Source organism: Gadus macrocephalus, chromosome 13 (genome assembly GCF_031168955.1).
Source record: "Gadus macrocephalus chromosome 13, ASM3116895v1".
NCBI lineage: Eukaryota > Metazoa > Chordata > Actinopteri > Gadiformes > Gadidae > Gadus > Gadus macrocephalus.
Window position 1 is genome coordinate 16,122,456 of NC_082394.1, and position 20,830 is coordinate 16,143,285.

The window sequence follows — 20,830 nt, forward strand, 5'->3', positions numbered from 1 at the left end:
AAATGCGACACAAAAGCACTCTCTCTTTAACACTTCCTCTCTGTCTGGACCATGTGCAAACATCATTAATTTCACTGCCGCTTTTTTCTGCAAACAAGTGCTTCACACAGCAGAAAATTGGTCTGCATGCACAATTTAGGTTTCCAGTAATCAATGGAACATTGATTCACAGCAAATGAAAAACTGGTTGAAGCTGGTGGTGCAGTTTCCCATGACCTGAACTTGCTCAACCAAATGATGTACAATACAAGAATTCAATATATTACCTTAGGAAATAAGGTAATGAGGTGGCTGATGATGAAAATGTTGGCCAGGAGAATGAAGAAGATGATAATGATACTGTTGTTGTAAACACATTTCAGGATATGCTTGTGTTTTTCCCCTCTGTAAGCATTTTGTATCGTTGTTTTGCATGAAAAGTGTAATATAAATAAAGTTGGTTTGATTACCAACAAAGACAATAACGGCCATGCTGTTGATTATCATGACAACGTCGACGTTGGTGATGAAGGATGATGTTAACCATGAGGGATAACGATGAAAGGCAAACCGACGAATATAACAATGATCGTGACGGCAGCGACTGCCAGCCATCAGACAAAGAACCAAAACAATCTGAGACCCCGCCCTCCCCCTCCTCTCTGCAGGACTATGACCTGAGCCAGCTGCAGCAGCCCGAGTCTCTGGATCACATCATCAATAAGCCGGCGGGGGTGCGCCGGGTGGACGAGAGGCCCGTGATCGCAGAGTCCCAGTACCCCGTCCGGCCCAGCCTGCCTCACCCCGGGGACATCGGAGACTTCATCATCGACGTACGTAGGCTCCCCGCCCAGTGGAGGGAGACCGGCCCATCAGGAACACCCGGAGGGAGTGTGGGCTTGTGTTTTCTATTACCGCTGTAGCTAGTGTTTCCCGCTCAAACCAAAGTGTCACAACATATCAGCCTCCACACAACAACGCGGACCATTAGCCGGGCGTCCACCGCACCGCTCGATCCTGGCCGCGTAATCTCATACAACAGCAGTTAAGGCGATACACCATATGGTTTCTTTCGGAGATTCTCTTATCCAAAGGGACTTGCAGTGACAGGGCATTAAGGAGCAGATCAGGGTGAGAGACGTAAAGGTAGGCTGGGGACATCAGGGGGAGCAGGAACCTTCTGGCTGGGAGTCAACGCCCCAGCCGCTAGCTAGGCCATCCGGTGGTAATTACATTTTCTGTCTCTTGTCTCCTCCGTCACTCTCTCTCCCCCTTCTCACTCTCTCTCTCTCTCAACAACCCTATCTCTCCCGCTATCCCTTTTCGATCCACTCGCATCGGCCCTTCCCTCTCTTTCCTCTCTCGTCCTCCCTACCATCCCGTCCTCCCTTGACTCCCTCTCTATCCCCCACGTCCTCTCTTACCTCTCTCCTCCCTGCCCTCCCATCCTCCCTTCCCCAATCCCTCTTTCCCCCCTCTTCCTCCCTTCCCTCTCTCCTCCGTCCCGCCCCTCTCCTCCATCCTCCCCCATCCCTCCCTCCTCCCTCTCCTCCTCACTCTCTCTCCCCCCCCGGCTGCAGGGTCTGCGGGCGGCGGACAACGACCCCACGGCGCCCCCCTACGACTCCCTGCTGGTGTTCGACTACGAGGGCAGCGGCTCCACGGCGGGCTCCGTCAGCTCCCTCAACTCCTCCAGCTCCGGGGACCAGGACTACGACTACCTCAACGACTGGGGCCCGCGCTTCAAGAAGCTGGCCGACCTCTACGGCGGAGGGGAGGAGAACTGAGGTAGAGGAGGAGGAGGGGGAGGAGGAGGAGGAGGAGGAGGAGGAGGAGGGGACGTGGGGGCCATCGGGGGCCGGGGTGCGGAGGTGGTGGGGACGGTGGTGGTTGTGGTGGTGGTTGTGGTGGTGGAGGTTTGGGAGTGGCAGAGTGTGTACTTCGTTAGAAAGCACCCCCTTGAACCCCACAGGCAGTGTGGGAGGTAAGGCAGCCCCCCCCCCCCCCCCCTGTCCTCCCCTCCTCCCGTCCTCCTTCCCCCAAGACCCCCGGCATGGACTCCATGGTGGACCTGTGACTACTCCTGGACGCTGTACACATGCTGGGTCGGGTTCCACGCAGCAACTGAACCCTCGACCGTGAGCCACTCGACTGTATTACGGCTTCTTTTTTTTTTACAGTGGAGAGGGGATGTGTTGTGTGAGTTGTTTTTTTTCTTACATTCTTTTCATTGCCGTGCCGTCCGCGAGTTCTCCGAAGAGGGTAGAGAAACGCTCAAGTCTAGTGATTGTGTGAATCGTTTTCTGAAACAAATCATTCACTATTTTATCTTTTTTTTGCTTTTGTCTTAACACTGAAGACTTGTCTCAGCACCGGGGGGAACGAGAAACAGGCTCTCACTCAGTCTCCACTCGGTTCACTCAAACCCTTTTTCCTTAGAACAGAAGCACTGTTGTTTTATAAAGTGCCTTTTGTGGTGTGTTTTTGTATCAGACTCTGCTATCTCAGGGTCGGTTGCCTTCGTTGCAGTCTCTTGCAGCACGCTCCCTCCCCACCCCTCACCACCCCGCCCCCCCCTCACCCCGCCCCCCCCCCCTACTCAGCCCTGTCCGGGACCCTCCTCTGCCCTTTGCAGCAGCCGATGAACAACCCCAGCAGCTAAGACGCGAAGGTCTCGTCAAGGGCAAGCTGGAGGTGGACACGGTGGTGCTGTCGGTCGTGGTGATGAGAGCAGCGATGAATTCAGCTCCCAGACCAAAAGATAAAAAAAATTTAAAAAAAAAAGGGTAAAACAGGAGCCTTGAGATACTGCTTGAAACGATCCATTGGACCTTTCGCTCATAAAGAGCTGAGACTCCCTTTGCGTTGGCACCAACGCAAACGGGAAAAACCGTGTGGGCGAAACATGCCATCATGTGGATGGGGGAGGTGGGTTCCCAGCCAAGAGGGAGAACGGAGTGCGTCTGCCCTCGCTTCGTGGACTCAATACGTTAGTGAGCCGTTATGTTGAGATGCTTGCCTGCCGTATATGGTTTTGTGTTGCTTTCTCCACAGTGTAAGGCTTATATAGGCATGAACAGAGTAGTGAGATGATGTAGGACTACAAGGGACTTGGGAACGACCTCCGAAACGCAGGCATTCGGAGAAGTTTTTTTTTGATGGATTTCTCTTGCCTTGAACATTCCCATTTTTTATAGATTGAAAAAAAAAATAAAGAATTAAAAGGTGCATGTATTCTTTTTTCCTTTTTTCGTTTTGTTTTTTTTCCCCAAAATGTTTTACTTGATGCACTTATTACTATGTGGTGAGAATGTTGAATTAGTAAGCGGAAACTATATAAATATACTCTGTATAAAGACACTGAGAAAAAGAACTACTACTGTAAAATACCTATTTTTTAAGTATTAATTCCATTAAACGTTGCTGCTCTCTTCTCTTCACAACAGGCTAAGAAGTCGTTGGTACCTGTGTGGCCCTTTCATTTTTAAAATGTCGGTTTTCCGTTTATTTTCTTTATCGTTTTCAGTGTTTCCATTTTGTTGAAGAAGTTTGCCGTTGCCTTTTATCTTTTATTTATTTTCTTTTTTAATTTTGCAAAATTATTTTCTAGGAATTTGAAGTGTAGTTTTGTTGTACTTTATTCTTTGTGTATAAAACGCAGCCTCACCTCTCTAACCGCGTTGTCTTCAACAAGCGCGCCTCCTTGGTTTGCGCGGGGGACAGGTTGTTGAAGGGTATAATAGCCATGCCTGCTGATAGTTGTTCTATTACTAAGTGTATCAATATTCTTTTCCTCATTCATCTAAATACTGGAAATGTGCTTTAAAAAAATAAAAACGAGAATTGTTTTGAAATTTGAAAAATGGACCACGTCAACCTGCTGCATTCTGATTCAGGTTCTTGGTGATGTATTTTTTTTGTTAATTCTTTTTGAAGTGGGATTACTTCAAAAATTGTTGTTACTTCAATGTGGCCCAATATATGAGGAATAATCTAATGTTTGCTGTCTTCAAGGTGAGGGCTCCTGGTGTGCATGCAGGGATGGATGCCAGTTGTTCCCATAAACTCAGGGGCCACAAATAAAACTCGTAAGCTACCGTCAAGAAAATGTATCCGGATTGTAATCAATCCTAACACTTTCACTTTAAAAACGAAATAAGTCCTTTCAAATTCGTTTTTTTTTTTCTCACTGTTACACACAATATGGTTAATTTGTGTGTGTGATGTCCTGTAAACACACACAGACACAGTTGTTATTATAGTTCACGGTGTGTATCTGCAACAATCTGTGTGTGTGTTTGTGTGCTTGTTCCTGTTTGTGTGAGCACTGCCCACGTGTCCGTCCATGTCGTCCTGTGTGTGTGCACGTGTTCGTACAGGGACTGGAACACGGGGCCCTCAGATCCTTCCCAGACCTCCACGTCGCCTCGCGTTCCTTCTGCGTCAGCGCGGCCGGCCAGAGGTGCAGCGCTGGAGGTCAGGGAGGATTTCTGTGTCGGTTCCTTTGATATCAATTAGACGGCGACGGTGCCCAATTTTTTTTTAAAAAGGGCCCTGTGGGGATTTAGCGGGGTTTAATCCCCTCCCGTCCGCGTGTCTATCAATTAGCCACACCATTAATCCCTGCAGCGTAATCCCATTACACACAGCTCCTTTAATGAGACATCCAGAGAGAGGGAGAGAGGGAGGAGCAGGAGGTGGCGCTGGTGGAGGATGAGGAGGAAGGGATGCAGGTATATTGGCCATGAGGGGCTGTGTGTGTGTGTGTGTGTGTGTGTGTGTGTGTGTGTGTGTGTGTGTGTGTGTGTGTGTGTGTGTGTGTGTGTGTGTGTGTGTGTGTGTGTGTGTGTGTGTGTGTGTGTGTGTGTGTGTGTGTCTCTCGGGGGCGGGGGGGTCGATTGGAGGAAGGAAGGAGGCCAGAGGAATATTTCAACTCAGCAGAGAAAGGCAATGCATAACATATAGATAGTAAGGGCTAGAATAAAGTAGAGTAAATAAGGAGGGAGGGAGATGAAGTGATGCGTCAGGGTGTAGTGCACACCCGGGCGGAGGGAGAGAGAGCTGGAAAGGGAGAGATAGCGAGAGAGAGATTGTGGAAGGGGGGGGCAATCAACTGCGGGTACTGGGCTGGCTAATGAGAGGAGCAGCGAGCGCTAATCTCTACAGGGACACCCCGGTAATGAGAATGCCCAATACTGTAAGCTGACCTTCAGTATAATAATGAAGGCCTCCTCGGCACGGGGGGAAGAAAAGATAAAATCATGAAGCCGCGTTAATAAGGAGTGTGGTGCCCGGCGCGGCAGAGTTATAATGAAGGCGGTAAAGAGCCCGGTCGCAGCCGGCCGGGATGACCAGATTAGGTCCAGGGAACGGCCTTTGATGGGCTCAGTCGAGAAGAAAATGGCCTCCCTGTGGCAGAGAGAGAGAGACAGGGGCGAGAGAGGGAGAGGGGTGGGGGGGAGAGAGGGATGAGAAGGAATTGGAGTTGGCCACTTTATAAACCGTGTGCGTGAGACCCCGGCAGCAGAGCTTTGCTACTGGGGCGCAGCCAATGCCCGGGCGGTGTACTCTAAATAAAGTACTTCTGGCATCCGCCGTGTCAGGTGGGAAACATCCAATCTCTGCGTTACTCGGGCCACCGTATTACTGCCCTGTTGCCAGTCCGCGCGTCATCATCTGTTGGCAATTACTGGTTGAATTGGCCTTTCCGCTACTCATGCAAGTAGGGTCTGCCCAGGAACAAATATAGCGCTTTAGTGAACACCTCCAGAGCTGAAACTGCACTACAGGCTGGAGGCTGCCGGTGGTGGTGGTGCAGGGGGTGGGGGTCGTGGCGGGTGGTGGTTGTTATGGTGGTGGTGCTGGTGGTGGGTGGCTCCTGATGTTCTCATGCCAGGGTCAAAGATGAGATCACAGAGGGTTAAAATCAATTGGATGGAGAGAGGGAAAGAGGGTGAGAGCCGACCATTTAGCCGCACCATGACGTGGCTGAGCACTTCACTTGAAGTGTAAGTGAACCCATTATTCCATCTCGATCTCGAAAACTATGAGATTTTTTATAGCTGTGTCTTGGGCTGAGAACTCTTGGGAGGTGTAGTCCCTGTGGCTATGACCCGCGCCAACTTTGTGATACTTATGCTGTACCGTTGTTGTGTATGAGGATAATCATGAGCGATGTCCCGTGGCGTGACCGGGAATCCAAAAACTATTTTGGTCGCAAACATCCGCACCCAGTGCCCGGACGGAGCCCCACACACACCCTGGGCCTTGGGTCTGACTTGGAAGCGGACACTTAAAGGCCTTCGTCATCGTTAAAATAATGCCACCTGTGCTCGGAGTGGAACATTCACAAACATGATGGTGGAGACTGGCAAAAACATAGCCCTATACTGTTTTCTGTAAATGACGGTCTTATTTCAGACATAAAATGGCAAAGATCACTATGTTGAAGATTAAGAAGGCACGTTACCAAGTTTAAAACCCCAAAAAGCTTTTGGGCTCGCTGCCCCTATAAGCTGAATTCACAGTTCTGCGTAGCTTATGTTGGGGCCTTTTTTCCTAACATCACCTTAACGTGTACTTAATGGGGCGGTTTCCAGGGCCCAAGTACCGCCGAGAAAACCCAGAAACTGAATTGTGCGACCGAGGCACTGCAGGGAAGGCACTAGATGAATTTTATTCTCCGGTCCAGTTGTCAAAAGCTGATCAAAACCTACCCCCGTTCCCCGCACGACCAATCAGCGATTACTCGAGCTCCACCTTTACAGGAAGTATATAAAGTATTGATTTGATGTTTGGAGACACCCAGGGTCAATACTAAGAGAACCCTGTCTAACTAGGGAAACCCTAGTTAGTTTCCTATCGACCCTACCCAACTGTATTCATGTCGTACAAGCCGCTGGCTGCTGTTCGATCCATCTCTTTATCAGGGCTATCTACTTTGTGGGCTTACTGACACGTTGCCTCCTCAGTCCAGCCAGCAGGCGACGTTATAGTTCGATCATTGCTCTGATCAAGGAGCTGTAATCCCCTCCGGCGGATAGGGGAACGTGGCAGGGTGGGAAACACTCCTCACAGCCAAACGCCACTCAGGTTTCCTTTCAGATGTAACCATACACACGCCAAATCTCAATTCCACCACTGCAGCGTCTCCTCAGGAAGGAAATCCGGCGATCGACATGAATAATTGATCTATTGATGGAGGTGGGGGTAATTAGTATAAATAAATCATTTGCGTACAGCCCACGGTTGGGACCGGTGTTCATAGTGTTACATGTGTAACGATGTGATTCCTTGTGATGCGTGGAGGCCGGCTGTATACGAACCACCAGCATTCATTCCTTCCTGATGCCTCGATGCTTTGCATTTGCATATCATGGTATTTCATGGTGTTTGTCTATCAAAGAGAATCATAAAACTCGCCTCATGCATTATTTATTTGTTTTGTTGCTGAACCATATTCAAGATAATGGTTCTTTGAGGCGAGAAAAAGGGAATTATAGATTTAAAAGTGTGCAATAAAATAAATATGTCCCCGGTCAAGTCCAATTTTGAGTTTCTGTCAATTTTGATGTGTCTGCCTCTCACATTCACACACAAACACTCCCATATGTATATACTGTGTATGTATAGGCCTTTGTGTGTGTGTGTGTGTGTGTGTGTGTGTGTGTGTGTGTGTGTGTGTGTGTAGAGGCGTTTGCACGCTCATTTCCGCCGCTGGTTTCACCTCACGTTCGGGATGTGACTTTGTAAATTGCAGCTTGTGTTTTCCTGGGGTCTGGCCGGCTGGTAACGAGCTTTCCTCCCCGTTTGGGCCGACCTGCCCCCCCTGCGGTGTCACTCTGCATCCGCTTCCCCCCTGTCCCCAGGCCTGAATCAGCTCCATTAAAAAGGCCAACAGGCTATTAACCCCGGCGTCAATACTTCTCCGGGTTCAGTCGCGCCGGTGAACTCGCGCTAGTGCCGCTTATAGCTAACCGTCTTATTATAGCACCCGCAGGTCCGACACACATTGGCCCGCCCGCCCCATGACCGAAGAGACCTCCTCCAGTCAGCATTAAGAAGGGGCCGGGCGGGAGAGCGCCAATGGAGGCGTGTTTCTCTTTAGGAGGTGCAAAACAAATGGATTGGTGCGGCTGCCTGTTCATTTCTTTTCTTTTTTTTTATCCTTCCTGTGCGCTGGGCGATTATCCGGGGGGGTTACTGGAAATGGATACTGTTTTATTGAGGATAAAAGCGGTCATAGGCCACTAAATTTGTGCATCCTAATGGGTGATAAAGCGCACTGAGTGAATCAAAGTGTGCTATATATCAGTTCATTCGAATTCAGCTCTTATGTTGCAGCAAGGAGAGTTTTATTCATAAGCTCGGCGCTTCATCAACAATATGCAAGGAGGCATGGCGGAAGATCAAATGAACGGACTGACTTTTAAATGTTTGTCCCCCAGCGTGATTCTGGATAGGATTAAAACCAAGTTCCACAGAATCCATTTTACTTATCTTGAATCGGCCTACTGGAGAATCATCAGAGATACCCTTCTGAGAGGGCTAAATAGGGAGGAAATTACAACTCTTACATATTCATCACAAAGGTGCCATGTGGTTCAGAAAAATCAAGCAAATGCAAACCAACACCGATCCCCCCCCCCCCCCCCCCCCCCCCCCCCCCACCGGTCAACAATTGCTCTCCCCAACAATTCTGACGGGGGGGGGGGGGGGGGGCATCAGTACCTCCTACAGGGCCCAGAATTCGGTGCTACGGCCCTGTGTGTGTGTGTGTGTGTGTGTGTGTGTGTGTGTGTGCGCGTGTGCGGGTTGAGTGCATGCATGCATCTGTGTGCGTGGCATGCATCTGTGTGCAAAAAGCAGTAGATAAAGAAACTAACAGTTGTCTCGGAGCGGCCTGTTGTTGTTTTTTCACTGTTTGGCAGGCCGAATGTTTACCCCCAGCCTCAGGTGCGCCACGTCACGTGTCGCTATGGCAACCGCACCATCCTCTGCTTTTCAAGTTGTGGCTAGTGTAGCCTTACCTTTAAACGAGCCACGATGTTGAGGAGCAGGATCAGGATGGATCACCAGGGGAAATATTGAACCCGACCCAAAACTGAGTCGATGGCTTCCCTCATTTACCGTAACCACCTCTATGATCCCGAGTGGCGACTACAGCGTGTGTATATAGTACCACCTACAGGCTGGATATGGTATGTCAAGGCTGCTGCAGAGAACAAAGCTGCTGCAGTGCTGACCCAAGGACGCTAATCATTTGGTTTCGTTCATGAAGCAGCAGGCAGTTTTGTGGCAGCAGTGGACACCACACGTGTGGCCCTCGTGGACTATTTGTCGACTCTTCCACTTTAATAAAAACAGAGACGAAACATTGCGACCCAGTGGAAATCTAATTCTGCTTTGTGAGGACAACCAACAGCTGAGCCAGACCGATAAATTTACCACATATTGTTCCTTGGTCATTTACCGAAGCAGATAAAAGCTGCTTAAAACCGCTTAACATCAGGCTGCCATCCCAAAGGTGGGATGGCCTAATTAGTCCTCCCCAAAAGTAGTGTGTAGTTGTGCGGTGTCTATGTGGGACATGCCAGCTGTTGCCACCGCAGTATACGAGCTGGAATACGAGGTGGAAGGTTGGCCCACGACACAGATGTACACAACATTCACAATGCACGCAGGCCATGCCGAAGATGGCAATGGTTATGGTGGCAAGTGTGTATAACGGACAGTATGCTTTTGTGTTGTTTTTTGACTTGCGTGTGCTGCTAGTTGGGTCGCCTGTTCAGTGTGTTTAAGGACACGAAGCCACCGACCGCTCGTCTTGCTGTGAACATGTGATGTATCTGATGGATGTTAGTTTTAAACAAGGCTGGCCAACCTACACGAAAAGCTAGAGGGGACCTTTCGGGATTAAACACTGACTATCAAACGTGAGCAGACGGACATTAAAGTGAAGCAGTGCTGCACTCTAGTGGGGGGATGTGGAGAAGCATGCATACCACTGTAAGCTCTTTGGAAAATCAACATTTATTTCAATCTATCAATACATGGGAAATTGAGTTTTTTTTTTTCCTAATAATGCATCAAAATTTTCAAATGATAACATTTTATGTTTTCCTTTTACAGATTGTAAGAAACTATTATTAATTAGTAGGCTACTCTTAGGCCTACATATTAAAAGGCTGTCTGTTAAAAGCACCACAAATATTTGCACAGAAATAAATCATGACGTTAGTGAAATTGATTAAAGACAATAAGAACGCATATTTATGGATTCCTAGAAAAATATGTTCTATTTCAGGTAGATTAAGTTTTGGTAGAGCAGATTAGAAAAGAGATTTAGTAGAGATCAAAAAATACAATAATGTAGTAAAATTACAAAAACATGGCCCCCTAATACAAATATAAACATGCTACTGTGAGATATTTTTTATTTAAGGGACACAACAGACGTGTCACGAAAGAACCAAAATAATAAATAAATGAACACAAATAATTTAAGCTTGAGTTTACTACATATACCCAATACACCAATCAAGGTAGTGGAGATGCAGACAAACATTGTGTCAACAACCACTGTTTCCGTTGACAAGATTAGGGATTGCTGTATGGCTTAATTATTTAGTTAAAAGGCAACTCAGTAGATTACACAGTTTGGAGTTTAGCCAATTAAAAGTTTAATAACAAAAGTAGTGGGTGTTTAATAAAAACCCTAAAATCTCTCTAGATTAATTTCTTGAAAATATTTTTTACATACAAACAATTGTGAAACGTAGTGCACTATCGGCCATTACAGTGTTTATGTGTACAGTAGGTCATTGTACCGTAGAAAAAAGGCTCTGAATAAAAAACTAGCCAAGTTTTCACATGTTGGGGCTCCTCCAACTGCTATGATGGCAATCGGTCCACACACACACACACACACACACACACACACACACACACACACACACACACACACCTTGCAGCGGCCGCCTACTTGAGGAAGCCCTTGTAGAGGAACTGAGAGTGTGCGGTGGGCCTCTCTGTCTCCAGGCAGAACAGCAGGTCCTTGAGGTTGATGCGTGTGATGCGCTGCCGCGTGGGTCTGGACCCCGACGACCCCGCACCCAGCGAAGACCCCGATCCAGAGCCCTGGTATGGACATGAGACAGGAGGGCAGGATGATAACAGGGAACGTGTACATGTGTGAGGGAGAGATTTGCCATTTCACCTTAATGCGATGTGTTTTGCCTTTAACACTTTGAATTTGTACTGAACTTGTTTGTTGCCTGACCCATTTTGTTTACACCTTTATGTTGTGCACCAGGAAACCAATGACCAATCACCCGAAGCTGTGTGTAGAGGATATCACATCGTCAACGGCTTCAGGTAGGTTTCACAATTCCCGGCAACAATAACGCGCATGAGCTTGAGTCACGGCAGGTCCATCGCATTACTTTACATGCGTGCGCTGTGCCATGCCCAGCTCAGCTTGCCGTAGAGCCATGCTGTGCCGTGCACTGAACGCTGTCGGGATTGTTACGCATTAACAGTCGAGGCTCATGAGCTACGTTTGGCTTCCGTTGGTCACCGTTACCTCGGCCGCCCCGGCGGAGGCCGGCGCGTCCGCAGGCTTCCTCGGCTTCCTGGGGCCGATGGCCGCCAGGGCGGTGAGGTTGGCCTCTTTCTGTCGCATCATGGCCAGCTCCTGCTGCTGCATCTGGAGGACGACATCCCGGCCAAGCAGAGGAAGAGCTTTTAAAAACGGGTGGGAAACACAAGAGAGCCACGCGGAGCCGGAGCCGGGCTCGCTCTGGGCCTACCTCCTTGGCCTTCTGTTTGAGGCGCAGCTGCTCGGGGTCCTCCTGACGGGCTCGAGACTGCAGGCCAGAGAACACAGTCACTGTATGGTTCAGAGGTCACTGGAGGGCGGATTACATCTTACAAGCCATTTACACCCCAATCAGGTGACTTCACATTTGAATCCTTTATACTTGAATAACGACAAGGTGTGATTACTTTAAAACTACTTACTACTTTTCCGGTACGATAATATGTGATTAATTCATATCACAGTCAATGCAATCTGGGCATGCAACATTTTTTTAAATAATTTTCCCGTCTGACGTTTGCACGTGTGTGTTGAGTTTCCCCAGAAATATAGACTTCTATATAGAATTATTTTAGACAACTCCCCTGATTTTATAGAAAGCATGCATAGATTTGTGTAATTTGATAGCGCACAATGGATAAGTGGTTGTGTTGCCTGCTTGCGAAGGACGGGTTGGAGGTGAGGTTACCTTAGCGGCCTTGAGAAGGATCTGTCTCTCCTGCCCCTCCTTTCTCTGTTTCTCCAGCTGGTCAAGCTGCTCAAAGAAGCGTAACTGGGCACGCACGTCACTGCTGCCCTCATAGCTGCTCTCCTCCTGAACCACAGAGGACCAATCACACGCCGAACGGGGGGGGGGTAGTATAGTGAACCATCAAGGGGATGAATGGAGAAAAATCTGATGTATATTTATAACCACATCTTAAATCAATCCAGCCAGCTGAGGTCCTTTTATTGACTGGTCTTTTGACTTAATTTTCCATCGTTTTTTTAAATTAGGAACCAACCTTGAAGCTGAAGTTCTTGTGTTGTGCCACCTGAGTCACCTTTTCCAGAAGGTTCTGGAGACGCTGCTGAGTGGCGTGAGATACAAACGTCACCACGTCAACGCCCAGCTCGCTCACACCAAACTTCTTCCCTGAAACAAAGACAACATGAGTCAAAAATAGAGCAGTTGAAGGTGTACTTTATGATGATCTGGAACGTGCCAATTAAAAACTTAGTTGAATTCTAGCATATTGCCCCCCCTTCACTCTACACTTTCCCGCCTATGATAATGGACATCATCAGTTCACTGAGTGGAGTTATGTCTCAGCTTTTTATGGATTTGTTAACTATTCTGCAATAGTATTTTTTTAATGAAAATAAGGTTCAAAATGAAGACTATAATCTAGGGTAGACAATTTAATTTGAGACTTTTTTGTAATATTTATTGAGATTCTCTCAAACCAATACCGACAGCAATCAATAAATCAAATGCTCCGACAAAATAATAATTAAACCTGGTAAATGTGGCTATTGCAGGCCTGTAATAAGCCTGTCCAATCGTTTCATTCTGTCCCGACGAAATGATCGGATGGCTCCAAACTCTGTCCTCCTACCTACCCAGCTACCTGCGTGATCCTTGCCCGTTCCCTCATTGTGCATGGCCTCATTGAGTCTCCCACAAGGCTGGGCAGACCTATTGCTCGAGCTAGCGAGCAAATCACGTGTATTTGGGGAGCGGCTTTGGAGGGAGGCCAAAAGTCAGAGGTGGGATTTTATTGGGTTGGATACTTTAAAAATCTAGCTTACTCTGGCTGGTTTCTGCAAAGTTAAGTATAGGATCGTAAAAGTGTGAAGAATGAAATGAGAAGTGATAAAACAAGAAATATGACTTTTACTGTGTGTGTGTGTGTGTGTGTGTGTGTGTGTGTGTGTGTGTGTGTGTGTGTGTGTGTGTGTGTGTGTGTGTGTGTGTGTCTGACCCATCTCCAGCATCCTCCTCTGCAGCACGGCTGTAGAGAGGAAGGCCTCGTCCTTACAGGAGCGTGTCACTGCCCCCACCAGCTCAGAGTTGGTTGCTAGGATACGTGCACTCTCCTCCGTCAGGTTGACTCCTGCCATGGAGGCCACGTCGTTGATGTCATCTTCGTCCCTGGACACAAACACATGGTCCCTTGGTATAGCATTTACTACAACTACCTCCGGACACAATTGCTTGATCATGGATCTGTAAGCGCTTTACTAATCCACACCGTGTAGACTGACCACTGTATAAATTAAATCCTCTTCTGAATGCTTGGTCTGCCATTCAGTATCTCTTGGGTAGAATATCTCCTTAACGAACAGGAAACCAGGTGGAACTCCGCCCCTTCGGTTTGGGCTTTCCAGCCCACTCTCTGAACTGTCTCCCCCAAGAAGTTAGTCTACAACATAGAATGATTGCTGGATCCGAGATGACCCTTCCCCTTACCCTATCGAGCCTTTAGCCCAGCTAGCCGATCGCACTGCCAGCAATGATCACAACGATGCTCACAGGAGGTTAAGACTTTATAAACAGTTATCGTCTTTGGAAGAGTGCTTACCAAATGATTTACATTTACATTTTTCATTTTTTCTTCTGATCAAACTTCAAAAAAGTAAGGACTAAGTACTTTTGTCCTTACTTGAAAGTCCCCCCAGCCTCTTTCAGCTGGTTCTTCTGTGCAAGAGATGCAGCGGCAGGTGGAACAGGTTTAAACACAGGCAGGAGGCCTGTCCTTCCGGGAGGACCTACAGGGAAAACAGAGGTATCTGCATCACACCGACACACAGACCAGACACATCTCTGGCAGAGGAGGCAGGTGGACTGACCTGAGGTCAGCTGCCTGAGCTGCTGGGGTCCCACGAGGATCTTTCCAGGGCTCTGGGTCCTGGGCGTCACAATAGGTGCTGTTGCCATGTTAACCGGCGGTCGCATCCCTACCACCACTGGCTGAGGTTGGAGAAGCTTTAACAGGTTGAAGAGTAAAAATAACATTAGATGACAGCTTCTATCAACCAACATCACCACAGTGTTAAGGAACCAACGTTTAAGATTTGGCTGTCGATTCAGTTCGGTCCAAAACAAAATAGGGGGTATTGTATTACCAGAAAGTTGTGGTGTCCAACGCTGGACATGGCATCAGGCTAACAGTTTACAGTGACAAGTAAAGCTACCTATTTTTCTCAGAGTGAACCATTATGTTAGAGCCAGCCTTAAATTCCTCAGTGTACCTTTGACAACAGGTGAGAATACGCCCTCTAGGCAGAGCTACTTCTTCAGATTCGACCGAATTCAGAATACTAATGATGGAGTTTGGGTCGGGGCCCTCCAGAACTACAGATACCATTTGGTTCACGGGTCCAGGTCTGCTGATGTCCGGCTGGACCTGGGGCCTGGTTACCGCCGTGGTGAGATGAGGGGCGGGGCTCCTCAGGACCACCGTGGCCGGGGAGGAAGGCTGTTTGGCAGGGGGTGGGGTGGAGGCGGTGGGCTGGGGGACGTGACTCTGCTGGGCGAACAGCGCTGCATTGGGGGTGAGCTGCCTTAGAGCTGGGAGGCTTCTCTGGAAGAAAACCGAGGTGGATGAGTGGATGGTACATCACAGTCAAGGTGCTTTATTTTACTTTTTGTGCAGAAAAGTCGCACTGGGTCAGTCTGTAATAATGTAATAATAGATTATAAAGATCTGGCAAGAAGTGCAACAATTAAATATACATAAATAGTAGCATATTATAATAGTATATATTATATAAAAAATAAATAATAATAAAACACTATTGACAGTTCAAAACTAATATAAACATGGTAACAACTGTCCAAAGCAGTTATCTAATACAATGAGGAACATAAATATTGAATATCATCAGTGTTTGTGTGCGGACACTTCTGTGGACGGCTCTATAGACCCTTTCCTCATCACCTCATAGGCCCTAGTAGACACATCCTCAGTCTATTCTAAAAGGGGTACAGCACACCATTGACTACGGAGCGATGCGTACCTTGAGGAAAGGCACAAGGTAAGGCTGTGGTGAGGAGTTGAGTTCGCCGTACAGTTTGCTGGTGAAGTCCTCGGCCTCCAGCTTGCCCTCCTAGGTTCATCAGAGGCCAAGCAGCGTGGCGGCGTTAGAGGAACACACATGACTAACAGCCCTCGAGGCAGACGTCCTGAGTGTGTTGAGGCTATAGATCATGTACGTGTTTGACATCGTCTGGGTGGAGTTGTCAGTGCGCGAAAGGGTCCCGGGACAAATTCAAATGTGCCGGCGGTAGACTAGAGAGCTCCCTCACCAGAAGCTCCTTGACCAGTTCTTTGACGTTTTCCGCTGTCTGTGCCGACTGCTTGCCCGTCGACGCCAGCTTGATCAGCGTGGACAGGAAGTTCCTGCACTTTTTCACGTTCTCCATTGTTTCCTTGACGAAGTACAGAATAAGTTAAGAAGAGAGAAAAAAAAAAAGAATGTAACGTAATAGGCTGCTGAGGGCTGCCCGGTGTGGGGGCATTGGGTGAAGTTGTACAGCTATAGCAGAACAACAGTTTGGGTTTCTGTAGCGGGCCAGCTCCTACCTGATGTGAGGCCCTGGCTCTGCTCTACTCACATTGCTGATGGGTCCTGAGGTAGGCGGGGCCACGGTGGTCTCAGGGCTCGTGCTGGTTGCTGGGCCAGGTGGCACAGGTCCACCGGAGCTCTAGGTTGAGGAGACACACGGTGAGGAGAGTGTGTTATCTTAGATGTTGGTGTCCCAGTGCTCCAGAGGACAGATAGCTTATTGTGGCAGGGGGAGAACGTACATTGTGGATATGTCGTCAGTGGAATCGGTTACAACTATTTTGGTTGCAAAGATGTAAATGTGGACTTCAGGATACACTGACATGTCTTTATTTATGTTATTTCAACATGAATGCTTATATTGGTGTTTATATACTTGATCACATCACATGGACAAAAATCAGATTGAACATTACCATAATATATTCTACATTGTAATCACTTACCCAGCTGCCATTATTGATCACTGGTGTTCCTTTACTGATATCCACATACACATACTGCATTGTGCTGTCCATCTGTAGATCTTGTGATACACGCAATATACAGGGCTAATGCCCTTACACTAAACGTACAGATGGCACTATGCAGGGTTCCAAAGCCACTTCCCAGAAGGTGACCTTCATTCCATGCTCAGTCCTTGGTTACAAGTCCGATCCCATAACAATGTTCTTGTTTTGACTGTAACGCCCACTGTGTGTATAGCTGTGCAGAACTATTCCTTTCCGGGATCCTACAGGATGACTGACTGACCCGTGCTGAACCAGGTTTAGTGGTCTTTAATCACATATTTGGTCATCTTTAAATCCTTCACAGTTATCCAAGTGTGTGTGTGTGTGTGTGTGTGTGTGTGTGTGTGTGTGTGTGTGTGTGTGTGTGTGTGTGTGTGTGTGTGTGTGTGTGTGTGTGTGTGTGTGTGTGTGTGTGTGTGTGTGTGTGTGTGTGTGTGTGTGTGTGTGCTCTGAAAATTATTTATGCATCTGGTTTCTCTGGCTGTCGCAGGCCTGTAAAAGCCTGTCCGATCATTTACTCTAACATATATTAAATGATAATTGAATATGATGGCCTACCTGTCTGAGTGCCTACCCATTGGCCCAGTGCCCGTGCTTGAAAGCTAAAGCTAGCGAGCTTGTGGGTTTGCAATACGGTTTGCAATGATAACGATGCCCTGCGCTCTCTCGTGGACTAGTCCTCCAGCAGTAGTCTGACAGGGCGTTCTGGGAGAGCGGCCTGAAGGGAAGCGCAGGATTTATTTGGTTGGATACTATCAAAATCGACCTCACTCTGGCTGTTTTTTCTCCAAAATTGCCAACCCCAGCTTTAAATGTATCACATTTCTACCCAGAATAATCATAGCCGGTTTCTGATTAACAGATTTAGCCGAAGGATGCGTTAGAGATGGTAAACTAGATAAGATTGAGCAAGAGCGAAGCAACCTGTCAGCGCGGAACGGTTATTGCAGAATAGGAGTTCCAGAAACAAGTACAATCATAAAGGATATGAAAGACCTGGAGCAGAAGTACCTGGAGAACAGGGGGTCTGTGGAGAGTAGTAGTTGGAGAGATGGTTGGGGCCACAGGGGATGCCTGTCGAACCATGCTGCCGGGGCCCATAGGCCTGCTGCTCATGGGGATCCCAGGGGCCTGAGGGGTACAGAGCATGTGAGTGTGTGACTCAGTGGGAGGGGACCATAGAGCAGAGCCCTCTAACAATTCACCTCAAATCAGATTCAAATTTTTCTTTGCTATTCCTTACATTTTATTTCATTGAATAAGCATGCATTGTGTCCATTTTAATGTTTTTTTCAGGGAAGCTGATTGAAAACCATTACAAAGTTGGATGACAAGCAAGCTCAAGTGAGCTCAATTCTAATTTGATTGGCCCGGGGGCATGTTGTGTTCTGATTGGTCAGCTGGGAGCCGACTTGCTGCTCCTCGCTATCAGAGACCGAAACAGGTCGACAAGGGCCAAGAAAGCAGGAGCGGGTGTGCGTGATGTGAATACGAACGCGAATTTCTGACGTGCCCCCGCGATTAAAGTCCCAGAATGCTCTCATTAAAAAGGACTAAAGTAGAGAGGAAATCTGTTTGATTTTATTTTATCCACTGCCTATGAAGCCCGCCACGGTAACACTATCATAAGGGAAGGAGGCCCCACCAGGCCACTGGGCCATGGGGCTTCATACCTGAGCAAGGGGCATGGCTGTGGGGGTGGCTGCGGCGGCCTGGGCTTGCATCTGAGCCAGGGCCTGTTGATGGATCATCAGCAGCTGCCCACTCTCACTGCGCACCAGCACCATGCCTATAGGAACCCCCAGAGACACCTGACTTTAGAGTTCAGGGTCACGAGAGGGAACAGCTGATGGCATGCGTTATGTCGGTCTGGAATATTACAACTTCGAACTGTAGTTTATTGTTTTGAATATAATTAGGTTTAAGTCAACATTGAAGAGTTGTAGGAGCACAATGTAGAGGTTACCGGTAATAATTACTGATGTTGCCTAGAATTTTGCATTATTGTATTGCTTTGTTATAACGCATTGGAGCGATTTTTAACCGATTAGCATTTCGGGTCCAATTAGGGGACATTCCGTCAAATAAATGGCAAGGCACTCAATAAATAAACAAACGTCAAAGTGACTTCCCAAACCAAGAGAGACAAAGTGAAGGTGCTGTTTTCCATTCACATACCAGGGGGCAGTTGGAAGTTCTGTAGGTTTGGCTGTCCCGCAGGGGTCTGCGGGAGCCTTGGAGCCAACAGCTGTTGCGTCGGCGCTCGCATCCCTCCTGGACTCGGAGCTAAAGCCACCGGACTCACGTGCCTGGGACCAATGACGCTGCCGAGCGGCAGGCCCTGTTGCGGTAACGTCTGAATTATTTGTTTAGCCCTGATGATGTCGGAGCCCACTCCGAGCGACACAGCCGCAGCAGGTAGCTGACCATTGTTCACAAGCGGAGTCTGTGCGCGCACACTTGTATGCGCGCTCGGAGCGATCTGACCCGCCGCGTTGGCTACCAAAGTGGGTCCTGCGGTATTGTTTGTTCCGTTCAAAGTTACATCCATGTTTGTGTCCGACGGTCCCGTGCCTTGCATAGGCGTCCTCATCGCTGTCATCATAGGTCCCCTCTCCTGGCTCGCAGGCTGAGTTGAGGCAGCAACATTCTGTGAGTTGGTGAAATGGGTCTGGATGACACTGTTTGACGAAGTGGCTGTTCTGATCGCGTTCCCCTTTGACAAAACGGATCCACTGGTGATCCCTGTCATCGTGCTAGTATTGCTGGTGCTGTCACTTGTGACGGGGGCAGCGCGTCCTGAAGTATGAGCGTTCATGGTTTGTCTTTCATTAAAAGTGTGAATTGTGAATGGGCTTTGGGGTGGGAATTTTAAGTCACATGGGGGCTTGAGTTGGTCATGCTCCGTGATTGAAGATTTGCGAATGATTCATCCATAACTGACCCATAGCACCCCAGTAAACAAGAGACCACAAGCACTTCAAGTTGTTTAGGAATAGATCGGCTACACGCATGAAGGTGATGGGTGGGGGGGACTTTAATACACATTAAACGTCTCTCGGTGCGTTCTGGTGCTTGCTTTCGTGTAGCCTACACTTTGCAAGACAAAAGCAAAACAACAGCGTACCTGCTTAAGCAACGTCTTGACCAAGTGCCAGCTGGACATTAGCTCCTGCTTACCCCTAGTCCCAGTCGGACCTCAACTTTATGCTTAACGGGAGACTTTTATCTAAGCCAGGAATTCCTGTTAGATGACCACGAAAACTTTAACTCTAACGATCTCAGAAAATGACAATCGACTACTGTTACACTTTCCTCTGTATTCAAGAAAATCGTATCCAGTGGAGCGGAGCGTACCGCCATCTTCACACTCGTACGAGCTTGTGGAAAAGTGGGGTAGTTCCTGTGGATTTGCGCCTGCGCACTGGGAATAAAACGTCACCTCACAGAAGCCGGGAAGAGCAGTGATTGGTTCCCGTCGTGTCTTAAAGGGCGGTACAAATGGCTTCAGCTGTCATTCTAATACATGAAACATACGGATCAACATCGAGCTGGATGTATCGGAAGAGAACAGTTGACACGAAATTATACCTTGCTGATGGTCTTTTTTTGACGCGCATGAAGGCGTTTCCATTGCGCCATTGTGTTGGGAAATGTTTGGCTTCAAAAAACATGTATTTGCACCTGACATATCCAGATAATTGTGTCGTTTATCAACCGAGATGCCCTGGGCAAGATGGCTGCATCGTTTGCTCGGAATGACTAGCTGCTAACGTTACGGTATAAATGCTTGTGAGGGCGCTGTAGGGTCAATTATTTCTGTAGAATATTAGGCAGTGTTCCAGTTTATACAATAATACAATAGTTACGCAATTTTGGTTCCAAGTGTCTCAATAAAAACAATGACTTGAAATGTGCATTTCCATATGAGGCTAATGGATTCATATGTGGTCTATGGCTACGCAATATGGGTGCATTTATCGCATCACATGCGGCAACATAACTCTTGATTGACACTTGACTCATGCTATGGTAAACGGCGACTTCAGTCGCCAATATACCCATCCAATCATATTTTCCCTTTGGTCCAAATGAACGTGTCAGCTCCTGTGCACACATGATTAGGCAAAAAGGAGGACAGACAGACTCATCCTTGTAGGAAGGGGGCGGGTCAAATCGATCTTATTTA

At 47.9% G+C, this 20,830-nt stretch overlaps 2 protein-coding genes across 6 annotated transcripts; one reads left to right on the forward strand and one right to left on the reverse strand.

Moving 5' to 3' along the window:
• Positions 1-90: 90 nt before the first annotated feature.
• On the forward strand, positions 91-3,846 carry LOC132470764 (cadherin-4). The gene is made up of 2 exons (XM_060069626.1): positions 91-812; positions 1,560-3,846. Exons 1-2 carry the CDS (start codon positions 513-515, stop codon positions 1,764-1,766), a joined length of 507 nt encoding a protein of 168 aa, XP_059925609.1. The 5' UTR covers positions 91-512; the 3' UTR covers positions 1,767-3,846.
• A 6,149-nt stretch (positions 3,847-9,995) lies between these two features.
• On the reverse strand, positions 9,996-20,463 carry LOC132470343 (transcription initiation factor TFIID subunit 4-like). Of its 5 annotated transcripts, XM_060068868.1 has the most exons (15): positions 18,820-20,461; positions 18,315-18,430; positions 17,653-17,772; positions 16,179-16,268; positions 15,870-15,992; positions 15,581-15,670; positions 14,926-15,144; positions 14,411-14,546; positions 14,224-14,329; positions 13,543-13,712; positions 12,583-12,713; positions 12,267-12,392; positions 11,790-11,846; positions 11,564-11,686; positions 9,996-11,118 (listed from the first exon to the last, which is right to left on the reverse strand). In XM_060068868.1, the coding sequence occupies exons 1-15, from the start codon at positions 19,457-19,459 to the stop codon at positions 10,960-10,962; spliced, it is 2,406 nt and encodes an 801-aa protein (XP_059924851.1). In that variant the 5' UTR covers positions 19,460-20,461; the 3' UTR covers positions 9,996-10,959. The 5 variants fall into 5 exon arrangements, with proteins under 5 accessions (XP_059924851.1, XP_059924849.1, XP_059924852.1 ...); XM_060068866.1 differs by having other exon boundaries at positions 14,224-14,546; positions 18,820-20,462; XM_060068869.1 differs by lacking the exon at positions 17,653-17,772 and having other exon boundaries at positions 14,224-14,546; positions 18,820-20,463.
• Positions 20,464-20,830: the final 367 nt, after the last annotated feature.

What these genes read in the sequence shown, in the direction of transcription:
- LOC132470764 (XM_060069626.1), top strand. Translation starts at nt 513, where the DNA reads ATGATGTTAACCATGAGGGATAACGATGAAAGGCAAACCGACGAATAT. An exon ending in TCGGAGACTTCATCATCGAC is followed by an intron (nt 813 to 1,559) that starts GTACGTAGGCTC and finishes CCCCGGCTGCAG; the next exon opens with GGTCTGCGGGCGGCGGACAA.
- LOC132470343 (XM_060068866.1), bottom strand. Translation starts at nt 19,459, where the DNA reads ATGAACGCTCATACTTCAGGACGCGCTGCCCCCGTCACAAGTGACAGC. An exon ending in TCCTTCTCAAGGCCGCTAAG is followed by an intron (nt 11,847 to 12,266) that starts GTAACCTCACCT and finishes TCTGGCCTGCAG; the next exon opens with TCTCGAGCCCGTCAGGAGGA. An exon ending in TCAAACAGAAGGCCAAGGAG is followed by an intron (nt 11,687 to 11,789) that starts GTAGGCCCAGAG and finishes GTCGTCCTCCAG; the next exon opens with ATGCAGCAGCAGGAGCTGGC.